The sequence below is a fragment of the Cervus canadensis genome, chromosome 4 (genome assembly GCF_019320065.1).
Source record: "Cervus canadensis isolate Bull #8, Minnesota chromosome 4, ASM1932006v1, whole genome shotgun sequence".
In the NCBI taxonomy this organism is placed as follows: domain Eukaryota; kingdom Metazoa; phylum Chordata; class Mammalia; order Artiodactyla; family Cervidae; genus Cervus; species Cervus canadensis.
Genome location: NC_057389.1, coordinates 84,170,598 through 84,187,546, shown reverse-complemented (window position 1 = coordinate 84,187,546; position 16,949 = coordinate 84,170,598). Strand labels below are relative to the sequence as shown.

The 16,949-nt window shown below is 37.4% G+C and overlaps 1 protein-coding gene across 5 annotated transcripts in view; it reads left to right on the top strand.

Annotated features, from left to right (window-relative positions):
* The window catches only part of RAPGEF6 (Rap guanine nucleotide exchange factor 6), a 236,880-nt gene extending 224,196 nt beyond the window's left edge, over nucleotides 1-12,684 (top strand). For 4 of the 5 annotated variants that reach the window (XM_043465975.1, XM_043465974.1, XM_043465973.1 and 1 more), the window contains 4 exons: nucleotides 4,023-4,251; nucleotides 5,715-6,220; nucleotides 8,336-8,626; nucleotides 9,299-12,684. In XM_043465975.1, coding sequence (XP_043321910.1) covers nucleotides 4,023-4,251; nucleotides 5,715-6,220; nucleotides 8,336-8,626; nucleotides 9,299-9,324 — 1,052 coding nt within the window. In that variant the 3' untranslated portion in view covers nucleotides 9,325-12,684. The other variant, XM_043465976.1, reaches the window with a different exon arrangement.
* The last annotated feature ends 4,265 nt before the right edge of the window (nucleotides 12,685-16,949 follow it).

Below are 16,949 nucleotides of genomic sequence, written 5' to 3'. Positions count from 1 at the left end.
TTTATAAAGCACAGTTTTCTGTTCCTGTTGTATGTAGCTTGTATATAATTTAGAAAGCACACAGATCTCTTTCCTCTCCTTACTGTGTGTGTTTCCTATCCAAAGTATCCCTTGTGTGTGTGAAAGCATTCGTCACTCAGTCATGTCTGACTATTTGCAACCCCATGGACTGCAGCCCGCCAGGCTCCTCTGCCCAAGGAATTCTCCAGGCAATACTTGAGTGGGTAATCAGGTCCCAAGGATTGGGGCTGGGAACAGTGCCTTATTCACACACATGGCCCAGATGAACAGTGTTCATATGCTTTTAATGCTCTTTCAGGAACACCTTTACACCCTCCAGTGGTCTCATTATAGACAGTTTTCTAACCAGGAAACTAGTTGAATTGGATTTGGTATTTTATGCAAGAGTGTGACTTGTAGGAAGAGGTCAAGGACAGGAATTTCCCCACTGCTTTTATTCCCAACAGAAATCCATTTTAACCACTGGAATAGAGAAGTCTCTCTGTTGTGTCTTTCAGTGGGTGGACAACAATTGACCATGATATTTATAGATTTGTGAGAAACATAGTGATGTTTTGAAGTCTTAGAAATCTGAAGAAAGTCTTTTCTTCAAAACTATTTCTGGTGGTTTATTTCCATAGATAGATTTTTGCCAGTGGTCACTTATTGAACAAAAATGCCATTAAACTAAGAGTATGTTATTAGAATCTGTTCTTGGTTCTTGCTATACTTTGAAATAGTTCTTTGTTTTCTAACAATTGAGAAAATAAGCCAAAATTTTTTTTAACTAAAAAAAGAGAAGAAGCCTACACTCATGATTTTTAACAGGAGAATTTAAACAAAGAATTGAAAAAGTGAGACGTCAAGAGGCCTTAACCTTTATCTTCCGTGATGCTTAAGGCAGGGAACCTCTCCACCTTCGAGAGAAAATTGGATCAGACATTGTGCTTTATAAATACATATATTGTATATCCTGTTTATATGTCTTATCTGATTTTTGCTTCTATACATGATTCAAGTCTAAAAGAAGAAAGAGACTCTGATGAAGATCTGTCTGATTTTTGTTTGTAGAATCTGCCTGGAAATTCTAGACACAGTTACTTTCAAGAAATAATTCTGGCTATTGGGTACTCTTGTTGTATTTTACCTTATGATTTTAGCAGCTTGGGTTACTTTCAGCAGTTTTTTATTACCAGCTTATTCTAATCAAGGTAACCTTTCTCTTGTGTTCTGTCTTGTTTATGCTGTAGAGTCTCCATGTAGTAAAAGTATGTTGCTAGACTTTAATTTTTCAGATATTGTCAAGATGTTAAAATTTTTTGATAGTAAAATGTTATATAAACCAGGTAAATTGTGATTAATTGGAAAGAATTAATTGACCATGACAGGGTTTTTGCATCTCTCCCTCCAGTTGGCAGTATCCTATCTGATCACAGCATCCTGCTGCGCCTCTCAGGGTCTTCCTCATCCCCTCCCCGTGAGTCCAGCACCAACATCAGTGGCCAGAGCTGCCCCGGAATAGGTGGGGTTTACTTGCAAAAGAAAATCCTTCAGATTACCAGGAGCACAGCCAAAAGAACAGACAGGACCGAGAAGGCCACTGAGGAGAATAGAGACAGGACAAGCTGTGAGAACACAGCCAGGAAAAGAATGACATCCCCGTTTAGAAGATTTAGGGAAAGAGCTCTTTCAAGGGAGAGACTAGCCAACAGCAAAAAAGAGGACGCAGATCACAATCAAGCTACAGAAAGCTGTGAGAAAGTGAAGGATGTTGGAAGCAACATCAAAGATGAGAAAGGGAGTGACATCTTCAATTCAAATAGCCGAGGCAACAGTAACACTTTAAACTGCTTCTATACGCGATTCACGTCTAAAAGGAGAAAGACACTCTGATGAAGTTCTTTATTTAATTTTAGTGTGAAATTTGTTTTCATTTATTAATGTAAATGTAGCTTAAATTAAGTCATTTGTCAAGGCTCAGGCAGCCAACCTACTAAAATACCTTCTCTGAGCATTTTATGGATTAGTATCCTCCAGCAACCAAATCATATTCATTTAAAGTGCCTTATTTGTATGTATGTTATTTTGCTAATGTTAGTAAACTTAATACTCTCGTTTTCTGTAGTTGGCTTTATTTTCTACTGGTAACAGCTGGGTCTGTGAGTGCAGCAAGTAGAGGGGGCTTTTTAGGAACCAGTATTTACTTTTACTTTAAAACCCCAGTAATGATATGACCAAAACCTTTGCCTTACATAAGTGTGTTGCTTTATTACTGCAACTACCTTATAAGCTAAAGAGAAGTGTTTGAAAGGCAAGAAACTATATAATATCTTGTCCACATAAACTTTTTTTTTTTTAATCACCCACTTTTCATATACACTCTGGTCAGAGGAGGAGGAGGAGATTGTCTAACCTGGCAAGTTAAAAAATATATGGGAAATTTGTTTTAAAAAAATACAGTTACTATGTCCCACTGCAGACCTCATAAGTTTGAATTGCTGGAAATTGGCCCAAGGATGTGTATTCTAATAAGCCTTCCAGATGATTCTTAGAATTAATTATATTTGAGAAATACTAATGTAACAGACATAGGAATGAAATTATTTTTAAAACAGTAAAGCAAGTCTGTGTGCCAGGATAAAAGAACAGTGACTTTTTCTTTTGAGGAAGAATTTTTTAATTTTGTTTTTAATTTACCACATCCTTTTTCTTGGTCCTCTTGAAAATTGACCAATCACTTCATGAGGGACACTGAGGAATAGCAGTGATCCCATGATCTGAGAACTGGGGAGGAGTCAAATGATTGACTTGTCTTGGCGTGTCCTGTGCCTGGCACAGTCAAATATATAGATCACACATTTTCTGAGTCTTAATTTTTCTTGCTGAAATAGGTAATGAAACTACTTAATAAGGTTATTGATTAACACATTTTTTTGGTTGTTGAACTATGTGTGAGTATAAAGGCTATAGTTTTTGAGATTTCTAGGAGTGGACCCAAAGGTCATGCACCTAATAGAACCTCATTCTTTTAATGAACGAGAAGATAATTGCTTACTTCTTTACGACCTACTCCTTGCTGGGATTACTACAGCATTTTCTTTTACTTCACAACAAAAGAAGTTTGGCACTTTTCTAGCAATTACCAAAACAAATGGTTGCATACATTAAGTATCACACTGCAGATTTGATTTTGGATCCTTCTACTTTACTCCATCTTCACCCCTTCATTCCAGAAAATGCTAAAGAAAATCTCTCTAGTTATATCTGCTGTGCAGTAAGTCATAGAACAATTTAAAACAGGTAGATGCTGTTTTTTTTTCATGATACATTCTTCTAAATCTGTCAGTTCAGCTGTTTAATACTCTGCTAAATTGGTGAAGAAAAAGGAAACTAGGTATAAAAGTAAATACAAATCTAAAACAGTTTCTTTAAAAATACTAAAACAAGTGGCTTTCAGCTTGGGCAAGACTTCTTAGGTGACTAAAGCAAAGTATCTAGGGTAAGTATTTGCAGTTTGAAAAAAACAAGTTGTTTCCCTTGGGTCCTAACTCCCCTTACGTACCCCCCAGCCCAAGGTGGTGTTTTGAACACTTAAGTCAGGCCTTGAAATATTGATGTTAATCATAGGGGAGGGGACCTAGGGTTAAGAAGAAGCTGAGAAGTTCAGGATATCTTCATTTTAATGTTCTGTAATATATTTAATGCCTCTTATTCTGTTAAATGCTTGTAGCTCTGCGAGAGCCAGGGGCAGATTTACCTTTGAACTAGTTTTCTCAGTAATACTGTGTTTTAATGTTTCTTGAATTTGGGATTAGATTGGTGCCATGAAGGTAGGTAGGTGAATGGGTATGTAAGGGAACATGGATAGAAGATTGGCACCATTGCTTCTGCATAGATGGAAATTAACACTGATACTCACGTTATATTTTTGTTCTTTTTTGTATTTTTTTAATCCTCTCCCTGACCCTCCCCACTCCAGTTCACTTGTCCTGTAGTCTCATCGGTTGCCTTCTCTCATTCAGGTTATACACTTATACCATCAGCTAAATCTGACAACTTGTCTGACTCCAGCCACAGTGAGATTTCTTCACGGTCCAGCATTGTGAGCAATTGTTCTGTCGACTCCATGTCTACAGCTCTACAGGATGAACGGTGTTCCTCCCAGGCTGTGACAGCCCCTGAATCCACTGGAGCACTGGAAAAGACAGAGCACTCCTCAGGGATAGGAGACCATAGTCAGCTTGGCCCTGGGTAAACATCCTTGCCTGTGCTCATATCACAAGACTCAAGCCGAGTGGCCACAGCAAGTAGTGCTCCCTGATTGACCACAGACTCCCCCACCAAGGGGTGTCTTGTATGCACTTATATGAAAATAAGTACTGTTTTGAAAGATGTATGGGTGCTCATTTTTTAAGTGTTACCGAAATCACACAACTTATTTATCTTTTTGATCAATAAGAATTCAGCGTGAAGATGCTGTTGGTATGTGGGAAGTGTCTGGCATTCTGGCTCTGAGGTTAGAGACTGCTCAGAAACAGAGTGTGTGATGGGAAGTACCCTCAAAGTGCTATACACACTGTGGACACATTGGGAAAGCAGGACTAGTCCTTGAGCCCTGTCTTGCAAAGTATGATTTGGAGCATAAGAATTATCAGCTAAGAAATGTCAATCCAAAAAAAACATGTGAACTCTAAATTTCTATTTCGAATCAAACAAAATGGAAGTCTTCAGAAAGCATTGAGAAAGTCGACTGTAAATTGATATTGTTAAATATGGTATACTTTAAATAGTAAAGTATTATCATATTTGTAAAGGTTTCTAAACTGTGGTTCTCTGAACCAGGAGTCAGCAAACTTTTTCGGTAAAAATTGGTAAATACATTAGACGTAGCAGGTGGTAAGGTCTCTGTTGCAGTTGCTCATCCTTGCTGTTGTTGGACCACAGTAGCCTTTGACAGTTTGTAAACAAACCAGTTTTACTGTGTCCCAGTAAAACTTTATATGCAAAAGCAGGTAGAGGCCCCGATTTGCCCTTGGACTCCACTTTGCAGATCCTGGTCTATCCTCTGTACCAAATACCAGGACTTCACAAACCTTATCTGGGGTGAGCAGGTAAAGGCCCATTTAAAGGAGTAAAAATTTTAGGCTTTGCAGACTGCATATGGTCCCTGTCTCAAAATCTTTGGAGTATTTTGTTCTGTTTTGTTTAAACTGTTTAAAAATGTAAAAACCATGCTTTTCCCGAGAACATAATACAACAGTCTTGACTGGATTTGGCCCATGAAGTAAGTTTGAGAACCCTTGCTGGAAATGATAGAACCCATTCAGCAGTAGGTAACTGGGGGAGTTGCTGTTCACTTGGTACCTCAGAGACATGCTGAAAAATAAAACATGGTTCCTGTAATTGAAATTCTTAATTCTGTGTGCATGGAGAGAATCTAGCATTGTGTGACCAAGAATGAAAATGTAAACTTAATTTTATTCAAGAAGAATTCTGAGGAAACCTTGCTAAGTATTTGAGTTTCTGACTGAGTATAAACATTAATGCCAGTAGAACTTTAGTGATGATTGACTACAGTGACTTTTTTTTCACAAGGTTATGTGGGCATTAAGCACTTGTGATCTATGTTCTGTAGTCTCTTGTAGGCAGTGGACAGAAGGCAGTTTTTCCATTAAGCCAGTAAATTACTTTTAATTGTGTATCTCTGATTTTAGGTGGACACTCTCAAAGCCATCTCTAATCAACAAGAGTTTAGCTGTCTCATCATCTGTGAGCAATGAAGAGATTTCTCATGAGCACATCATTATAGAAACAGCTGATAGTGGTCGTGGAAGTTGGACTTCCTGCTCAAGCAGTTCCCATGACAACTTCCAAAGTCTTCCAAACCCCAAAGGCTGGGAGTTTTTGAACTCTTACCGACCCACCCATTTGGATGGTCCCATAGCTGAAGTTGAAGCCACTGACAGTGAGCACCACAGCTGTCCTAAAGGCTGCTCTCGAACTTGTGGGCAGTGTAAAGGAAGCCTGGAGACTAGTCAGATGAGACAGAGTTGGGCTTCCTCTAGTTCTCTGTCTGATACATACGAACCAAACTATGGGACAGTTAAACGGAGAGTGCTGGAGAACACGCCAGCTGAATCATCTGAAGGCTTGGACCACAAGGAGGGCATCGACCCAGTTTATAAAACTGTTACTTCAAGTACAGAAAAAGGCTTGATTGGTAAGTTATGTGTTCTTTGTCATATCTGTGGCGTTTAGAATTCAAGTCGTAAACCGTGACCTTGGCCCAGAACTTTATTCTTGCAAAATTCCTTTCTCTTATTCTAATCTCTGTTTCCTCCCTCCATATGCAAATTATTTTCAAAAAGTTGATGATTTCCCAAGGGCTTTGGGGCAGATAGTCAAGTCATTTAAAATGAAAGGGCTGACATGAAGTAATTTAATTAGGGAGACAGGTTTATATGTCTGGTTTTGCTTTTGAGATCTTTTGGTTTCATTAAGAAATATTATTACATTACTATGCCGTAGTAATAAAGAGATTCTCTTTGCCACCTCATAAATTGTTTGAACCCTCTTGCTTTGCATACATGGTTTGAATATGATAAAACTTTTAGGTGTTACAGGTGGGGGGAAATGTGTGATAAAGAAGTCTGAAATAGGGACTTCTCTGGCGGTCTACTGGTTAAGACTCTGAGCTTCCACTGCAAGGACCACAGCTTCGATCCCTGGTTAGGGAGTTTAGATCGCACATGCTGCATGGTGTGGCCAAAAAAAAAGAAAAGTCCAAAACATTTTTCATTATACCTTCCTGGTGCATGTTATGCGTGTGCCACCTTCTCTTTGTGGATTCTGTTCTAACTGCACACAGCTTTCTTAAGTGTATTCTTTTAGTATTTGCCTGTCAAATACATTTTTCCCTTTCTTGAGTTATGTGAATACTGGGACATAATAGCACCTGGTTTTCTTTTGTGTGGAGTGACTACTTTGAATCAATATTATGATCAACTCTTACGGTTTTTTTTTTTTTATTAAAGCCTTTTAAGTAACCACTATACTGATATGCAAGCGTCTATGTGCTTGGATGTAAAATCTTCCTCTTATCCATTTGGGAAAATAGATTAAAAATGTTTTGGGGGGGTTTTTTGTTCATTTCTAGTTGACTTTGGGCAAATCTCTTAATGTTCTTCATGCTTGTCTTCTCTTAACAACCTCTCTACCTTCTCCTCACTCCATTCTCCTCAGATGGGAATGGAAATCCTTTCTGACCTTGGTATTATCTGCAGATTTTACTGGTAGAGTTGTAGAAATTTCAGCATGGACAAACTTGATTATCTAAAGGGAGGATTTTAATGGTCCTTTTTAATTTAGTCTCTTCTTATTGCATATAGATTTGTGTTAGTCACTCAGTTATTTTCGACTCTTCACCAGTCTCCCCTATCCTTGGAATTCTCCAGGCAAGAATACTGGAATGGGTAGCCATTTCCTTCCCCGTGTATATAGATAGTGTTTGTATTTTAAAAGTTACTGATATCATCAAGACATTCAGAGTTACTGGTCCTATGAATCTTGTGGATTGGTCTTAATTTCATGGAACCTTCCTCTTTATCTAACCTATTTCTGGTGCTTTTTGAAGCTTTGCTTTAGACCCAGGGTGTACAAATGTAGGGAAAAAGATTTTAAGTCACTATTATTTTTAATGTCCACTGAGAAAATCAGAGAAAGTTAAGGTAGATTTCCTAAAATTTTTCTTATTCACTTAAGCACAAAGCAGAGGTTAGGAATAAGGTCCTAGAAGGAATTAGTTCCTCTCTAAAGTTATTTATGTTCCAGCAATGACAACTTACCTACCCTAGAGTGCCAGGAAACAGTGGTTCATGTCAGAGAAAGAGAAAAGTAGCACTTAAGTACAGGGCTTAAATGTCATTTCTATGAAAATCTCCCCATTTAATACACTTTAGATATTTAGGATGAATTCTTAAATGTTTCTGACTCACTTTTGGGGCTGGTGTTCCTTGAGGAATTTGTCACACACTTCTGTGATTTGCAGGCTGACCTGTGAAAGGAAGAAGTTTGTCATCAGTGTCATCTCCTTCAACTGTCTCACTCTGTTTAATGTTTGTAAAACCCAGTGTAATTTATGTATTTTAAACACAAATTTAAATATCAAGTTTATTAAGCTTACTAAAAAGTTTTTAATCTATTGCCATTGTGTTCAAATATATTCATTTTGTCAGTTTTTTAAGTTCTATTTTATCATTGTAATAAGTTTTGTGTTTTTTTTTTTCCATTTCTTCTGTTTTTCATTAACGTTTCCATTGCTTATTTTTCATGCCAGTGTACTGTGTCACCTCACCCAAGAAGGAGGATAGGTATAGGGAGCCACCTCCCACTCCTCCAGGATACATGGGGATTTCTTTAGCGGACCTAAAGGAAGGAGCCCACCTCCACCTAAAACCTCCAGAATATAGTGTGGCGGTGCAGAGGTCAAAGCTGATGCATAACAGCCTCTCTAGACTGCCACCAGCTTCTCTCAGTAGCAGCCCTGTGGCCTGTGTTCCATCGAAGAGTGTAATTCAGCCTCAGAGGCATAAACTAGATGTGACTGATGCAGATAGCGAAGCAGATGGTATGTTGACAAACTACCTTAATGACTCTTAAATAAATTGCTTAACACTTCGAATGATCTTTACTCTGGTATTTCATGTAATCAGAAATGTTTTCTTCACTGCTTTAGAAATCTCTGTTAAAAAAAAAAAAAGCCTAAATATGATGGTGTGTTTTTGTAAACGGAGAGGACAAGCTTCTTGTTTCTCTGTGCCCGGTACCCTTCTTCCAGCTCAAATGGAGTACTCATATTTCAGATAGCAGCTCAGCCAAAAGGGATAAGTTTAAGAGAAGACACTTGACATTGGTGGAGTTGTGTTATGTATTAATGCTTGGGCACTTGAAACTCCAAGTATCACAATGTCAAATTGAATCTGAAGTCATGCTGTTTGATAGAGTTCCTCTTATTAGCAAAACTTGACTGACTTGACAAAGTTGGCAATAAATGAATTTTATCCTTTTAAACAGTGTAGTAATAAAGTGGTTACAAAGCACTTTTGGAATTCCAATTGATTGTCAGTCTTCAGTGTGGTCAGAACTCAAAAATGTCATTACGGTAAAATCTGGCCTCTGATGGGATATTTGAGAAAATTCTTTGTTGAAATTGACTAATTTTCTAAAAGATAACTAGATTGTTAGTTGATCTTTATTAATATGTGGATCTACCACTTAACTGTGTTTCTGTTGTTTTCAGAAAATGAACAGGTTTCAGCAGTGTAGCCTTTGTATTGACCTGGTTGAAGCCTACTGAAAGTCCTGGAAGAAGGAGTGGCAGAACTATCTCACGATTCCGCAGGCCGTTGCCAGCACATAGCACGCTGCTCCCGCTGCTAACCCAGAGGTTCTGTTCCCTGTACTCTGAGCAGTGAGATAGCCTGAGTCATGCTTCCTTTCATTTAATCCCTGCAGATGCATAGTTTCCTCAGCTATGGATGTTGTGCCTGGATACCAGTCTCCGCTTTGCACACCACATCTGCCTTGGGACCCCAGTTACTAGAACAAATTCAAACTTGAGTCCTCCCCATATATATATTGCTATAGATTTTCCTTTAACACAATATTTTTAAGATAGTAGAGTGGTAGTATTTTCAAGCCATAGCTTGGGTTAACAGACAAATTCAGAATGTCTGCCAATGCCAAGGATATTTTTATGTATTTGAAAAGTAACTTATTATTTGAAGTTTGTGGTTTTGTTTGTATTTGGGAGCTCTAGTTAACTGATGTTCATGTTTGAGGCCATAAAACTGTCTCTGATCTGACCAAACAGAAGCCATCTTTACAGGATGATAATACCTTTGACTATACAGAGATGTAACCATCTGTAGCACCAATGCAATGTGGGTCTGTTTGAATGGAACAGGAATCCTTTTGCTGTTGAGATGTTAAGAAGGAAAAATACTGCCATCTGCTGGTCAGGATTTGGAAAGCCAAATGAAGCTACCACAGAGTCAGCAGCCTTTTGGGAAAAGGAGGGGGTATGATGGGGTGTATAGCAATCCTAATTTCCAAAGAATGAAATTTTTATCTTACGTAACACGTATAAAAATTCTTTCTGAAGCGAACGTCATGCCCTATCTAACTGTAAGTATAAATCCAATAAATGGAGACTGAGTTCTAGAGAGTTCCACCCTGTAGGAACCTGTAACTAAAATTTTTCACAACTCAGATATGGAGTTCTTTCTTAATGGATGTGTTATCGTTGGCAGTGTAATCATGAAGATAACTTAGCTTTGTGCTAAGTGTTCTGCACCATTCACCACCCCCACCCCCATCTCAAAGCACAAGGCTTTTTTCAATCTTAATAAACACTGCAGCTCCCAGTTGACTGTAGGTAAAGTTTGGCATGCCAGAATCAATGATTGGTTGAAAATTTTGTGGGGGAAAGAGGAGCTAGAATTATGGAAATGATTATTTCTTGGTTCTCACTTCAGGCCTTGAGAGGAAGGGGATATATTACATATATATATATATCTCCTGTTAGGCATGGCACTCTTAAATATTAAAATTTCAGTAATTGTTTACTGGATGAGACAAGAGTTTCCAACATTATAAAAAAGTATAATGTTTTCTATATCTTTAGTTTAAATATTTTCATTTGTTTTTTAGTATAAAGGCAAATGAAAGTTTAATAAACTTTTGTGACTACCAAAAAAACAAAAGCCAAAGCCATTAATGTGCACTACCCGGATCAACTTGCAACCAAAAATAGGTTTACTTCTGAGTGGTTGTCCATATGTGAATTTATAGGATTTAGTTGGCTTATGACTTCCTTTTGAAAAGTTTGTTCTCATTTTTTTCCTAGCTCTCTCTTCCTTCTATCATCCTCCTATTTCCTTTATTTTAAAATCATAAATCAGTTCCAACTGGAAAATGGCAGTAGTCCATCTTTTCTGTCAAAATGACAGTTTCTTCATCTTAGGAAAGATCACATGTCTGAAAAATTCCCACGGGCAAAAAATTGTAAATCGGAAACTTAAGCCTTAGAAATTTAACCCCCAGGTATGTTAGAATGAGGCCAGTTGGCTCCATAGCTATCTTGGCCCACTGAAATGGAAAGTAACCTGGATCAAAAATCTAATAATAGTTTGAAAGTCACACTGCAAAGTTTTGATCTATAAACAGTGGTCCTTTGATCATAAATTTTTCTTTCACTGATTTACACAATATTATTTTCATGTCCAGAACAAAACAAAGAAAGTGAAAGATATTTTTGCTATAACCATCTTTTTATCAAATTTGGGTATTTATTCTCACCATTTTGTATCCACTTCCCAGAAAAATGGGCTGTTTGCACAGTATGTTTTTTTAACAGGTCTTTCAAATCGTTGTCCTTAATGTTGTCGATAATCATCTTGCACAGAGTCAGAGGCTTGTGGTTTTGGACTTGCACCTTGTAGCTGCCCTTGTTTTCCTGTAGCTTGAACTGTGAGTGTTTGGATCAGCTGATCACATTGATCAGGAACTAGCCAAATGCTTTGTAGTTTGATATGTGTGTATCCCTTAAAAAGGTCGTGGCATTTTGAGCTTTATGTTTTGATATCGGGTACATTCCTGCCTTCTCTTAGTTTGTCACATGACTAGAACAAGAGAAGCCTTAACCTATACTTGCTCCACTTCTCAGTCCCCTTGTTTTTGTTTTTATGTTATGAATTTATAAGCATACTAAAGAGACTTGTGCCCTCATCGTACCACAACTCTGAATCTGCCAGGAATATTGAAGCAGTAAATCCTCACTGCAAACTTGCCAAATAATGAATTTCAACAACAAAAAAATCTCTTCGTGATGAAAGACATAGAGAATTAATAACCCCAATATGTACTTCCATAAAAGTTTATTGTAACTTAATAGAGTATTACTTTCTCCAAATGATTACTTTCAGTATGATATTTGGGGAGAAAAAACCTTCAAATGATTTTTTATGAGGGTGATAAGTCTGCATAACCACCTTGAAAATCTCCTAGGCTTGAAATGTGACAGTAATCATGGAGATATCCAAACCTAAGTTTTATAAAGTGTTCTCTCCCCTTCAAGAAGAAGGGGAGAGTTCCCTTGTGTATTTAAAACTGATTGTTATTCTGATGTATGTTTCTAAAACATGTGATATTAAAATAGATGTATCCCTTTAGTATTACCGTAAAGGCTAGAGCAAAGGGATAAATCTTCAAAAGTGTTAAAGTACATTTTCAGATTTAAACTTGAACCCCAGTCCATCTTTAATTTTTGTTGTGCTTTTTAAGGCTTCTTTACTTTTGATACACAGAATGCAGTTGTACTTGACCTTTTAAAATTGAAACATGAGCTTATCAGCAAAAGACAAAACTGCACAGTCATAATGATCAAATAGCAATTATACTGCACAATTCAGTGATTGTAAAGTATCCTGTAACAAGCAATGTTTGTCTCCTATTTTTTGATACCTCTTAAACTTATGTCTTTTAGAAAGACAGTGCCTCTGTATGCTTTTTGTATTTTTATTGAGTGTAAATATTTGTTATATTTTTGGTTAAGAGAATGTAAAAGTACCATTTATTATCATGTCTACTAATACATTGGTGGAATCAATAAAGAATCTAATCAGTTGTCTCTGCATGTTATTGCTAATGTGTGGGAGCCGGTCAGGTAATTACTCCAGTCACTCAAGAGGACCAGTCTGGGACCTGCATTGGTATGAAGGCATTTTTTGTTTTTAGTCTCCAGAGAAATTGGAATTGTCCAGTTAGAGTTGACATTACAGTACCTGTCAAACATCTGGCTGTTGAGTTTTGTAAAAGTGTGTTTGGGAGCTTGCCAGGTGGCCCGGTGGTTGGGAACCCACCCTGCTGTTCAGGGGACCCAGGTGTGACCCTGGTCAGGGACCTGAGACCCCGCACACCGCAGCTGCTCAGCTCCTGCGGCCTGGAGCCGAAGAGCCACAACTAGAGAGCTCATGCACTGCAACCAGAAATCCTTCATGATGCAACTGGCTGGGACGATGCAGCCAGTATTTTCGTAAAAAGTGTATTCGACTACAAACCAACTTTATCAGTGGCTTAAACCCTATTGGAGCTTGTTTTTCTTTTGTAACAGAAGAGTCTGCCGGCAGACTCTCTCAGGCTGGTGCAGAGATTCCACATGCTATTGAGGTCTCAGAGATTCTGACATTTACACCTGAGGATGCCACCAAGTGTTTCAAGAAGAAAGGATTTGCTGGAAAGGTGCAAACATGTGTCCCTTTTATTAGCAGAACAGCTTTTCAAGAACTCCACTTGCATAATTTCTGTTTACCTCTCACCAGTCAAAACTGTCATACTGAGTGTCCTTAGGCAAAGGAAGGTAACAGAGGAGAAGGCAATGTGAAGCCTGCAGAGAGTTGTGGCCACTGGTGGAAGAATGCCTCCAGTCACCAGGAAGGAGGAGAAACTAGGAAGAGACCCCTCCTTGGAGCCTCAGAGGAAGTGCCACCCAGCCAACACCTTGCTGTTGGTCTTCTGGCCTGTTGTTTTAACCACTCAGCTTTTGGTATTGCGTTAATGGCCATCCTAGAAAACTAATGCATGCTACTGTTTTTGTCTGAATTAAAAGATATAGTGTTCGTAAGTACACCACGGGAACCACCGCATCTCACTGCCTTCAAGAAGCATTTGTTAAACAAAGGTAAGAGAGGCCCAGAGGCTTCCTTTCCAACTGGCTGGTCAGCCTGTTGCGTTTCCAAGTGTTCACAGAAGGGACATTTGCTATCGTGCTTGCCACACTTGGTATTTTTCGTTTTTCTACTTTCAGGAGTTCTGGTAAGTATGTACTGGTATCTTTATGTGGTTTTAACTTTAATTTCCATAATTACTAGTAATGCTAATAAGCATCTTTTCAAATACTTATTGGCCATTTGGATACTGTCTTATGTGAGGTGTCTCTAGGTCTTTCGTTTTTTATTTGTTGCTAATGTGGTGAAATACAATTGTTTTATAATGACTTGCTCGATTCATTTATTGATTCTAACAGCTTTTAGATTCTTTTGAATTTTCTATATTCTCCTGGAAATTTTCTACAGGCAGTGAGCTGGGGCCGTGGAGGGCTTATGTGCTGAAGGATTACATGCTTTAGTGCCTCGTGTCAAGGGTCTTAAGTGGTTGTGGCTTTGTTTTATATATTTTGTCTAGTTTTTTGTTTTAGGGAGGAAGATAAAGTGCTGATTTCTCCATGCTGATCAGAAGCAGAAGTCATATTTAAATTTTAATATAAAAATAATAATAAAATTTTAATACAGCTCTCTCAGTAAATGAGAGCAGACACAGTTTCCCCGCCACCCCACCAAAACAAAGCATAAGGATAATTGCTTTGAGGTGATTATGGAGCATTTGTCAAAGCTGACTGTAGGTTAGGTCATAAAATAGTAACAAATTTCAAAGAATTGTATTCTCATAGAGAAGGCTGTCTGCAGCAGAATTAATGGGAAATTGGTAACAAAAATTACAAAAGTTGGAAGTTAAAAGAGAATATACCTCCCAGTAACCCAGTAGAAAGTAGAAATTATTTTGAACCAAATGAAAACAGGAATATCAAGTCACAACCTTTTGGATGTGATTAAAGGGAGCAGTGTAGCATTTAAAGTGCACATACTAGAAAAGCAGAAAGGCTAAAAATGGATTAGCTAAATCTCAAGAAACCAGAATAATAGCAAATTAAATTCAAATAGATGGGAAAAATAATAGCAGCAATTAGTGAAATATGTAACATGACAAAAAAAAAAAAGGACTAGCAAAGCAGTAAGACTGAGAAAATTTCTAAACTCTTGGTGAGGATGATCAAGGAAAAAGAAAAATGGCGAAACTAACCAATGTTAGAAACAACATTATTATAGTTATTAGAAACGCAGAGTTTGAATAAAGCGTGGATGAAATAAACATAGAAAAACAAAACTTAGCAACACTGTAGTAAAGAAAATTCAGTAGTCCCATAACTACGAAAGAAGTTGAGTCTCATTTAAAAGCCTTTCCATTGAGAAAACTTGTCCTGGATGGCACTATCTGTAACTTAAACCCAACACTTAGAGAAGCAGTGACACTGGTACTTCTAACAAAATAACTCAGCGATAGTAGGGATTTCTTAAATAAGATTCTCATAAGAAAATACTAACAATAAAGGAAATGGTATATTTCACTGTCTTAAAAACATGTTCATCAAAAAATAACCATTTAAAAGAACAAAAAGCTAGAGTTGGAAAATATATTGTAATTCATATTGCCCTTCAGTGCACAGGTATACAGAATATATAAAGTACTTCTTTCTATCAAAAGAAAAAGCACCCAAATTTAAAAAAAAAGGGCAAAAGAAATAAAGAAGCACTTCATTAAGAGGCAAGACTGTCCAATAAACATGAAAAAGTGCTTAGTCTTATAATGAAAAGCTCTGCATAATTTTGGAATTAATGATGAGGGAAGTGTTAGCCTTGCTGCCTCCTGTTGGAAGTTTGGTGGAAGAGACAAGAACAGGGCTAAATTAGGGGAAGTTGTAAAGTGCACTGCAACCACCAGATGGCGCCACATTTCAGTGTGACTCTTCCTGGGGTCTCAAGTGTTTAAAAAGGTGAGAGCCAGACTTAATTGTCCTCATATTTAGTTTGTTTATTTTAGGTTGTGCAGTGTGAATTGTGAAAGTTCATAACGTGGTAATTTTATTTACATACACATTGGGAAATGATAACCACAGTCAATATATTCATCATCTCACGTAGTTACCTTTTTTTTTTTTTTTTTTTTGCAGCATTATTCACAATAGGAAGATGTGCAGACTAGCTAAGTATCCATTCCTGGCTAAATGGATAAGGAGAATGTGTGTGTACATATACATATAATTTTTTCATTTCTTTAGCAAGCTCACCTTCCTCAAATTTCTTGCTAAATGATGTAATTCCTCAAAAACAAAAAAGGTAGAACAAGGTAATTTTTTAATGTTTCCAGATATGTCTGTGGTCCATAGTGAAATGTTTCAGAAGACTTCTCCTTCACCGAGGTAATAAAGCATTTCCAATCAGGAAATACAGAATTTTAGACATTCTGTTTGGATAATCTTCAGATAATGGTCAGTGTGGATGTAGCTATTTCCTAATACAGTGTTTGTACATTTAGACATAGGACTTGGAATATTTAATGAGTGGTGGTTTTTTCCAGGCCCCCCAAGGGAAATTTTCCAGAAAATACAAATGGCCCAACTCTGAACAGAATGAAAAGCAGACAAAAGAGCCCAGTTAAACTTCTAAAAATCTACACTGACCGACGTCTCCACAGACGCCTGGCAGCTGCTCATCTGTTCTGACTACTTGGTATTTTTTATCTTTTAACATTGACCATTTTGGTGGATATGTAATGGTGTTTTATTGTGGTTTTAGTTTTCATTTCCCTTGTTGTTAGTGGAGTTGAGCTTTTCATATTTATGTGAACCACTTAATTTGCACTGTTACGAAATGCTTTATGAGTATTTTTCTTATCAATTTATAAATATTCTGTATGTGTATATATGTATAAGCTGTGCATGTATATATATTTCTGGATATGGCTGCTTCATCTGTTACATCTGTGGCAGGTATCCTCTCTCACTCTTGGCTCGTTTGTCATAGCCTTAATAGAGTCTCTTGATGAAGTTCTTAATTTTGAACTAGAGAAATTTATTCTCCTTTATGGGTAGTGCATTGTGATCTGTTTAAGAAGTTTTCCTCTACTCCAACATATTTGTAATTTTTAGATACTTGGGTGTTTTGCCTTTTAAATTTAGCTCTGAAATATATCTGGAATAGGTTTTTGTGTGTAGTGTGAGGTAGAGGTCAGGTTTTATTCTCACACCTACAGATCATTCCCACACTTTATTGAAA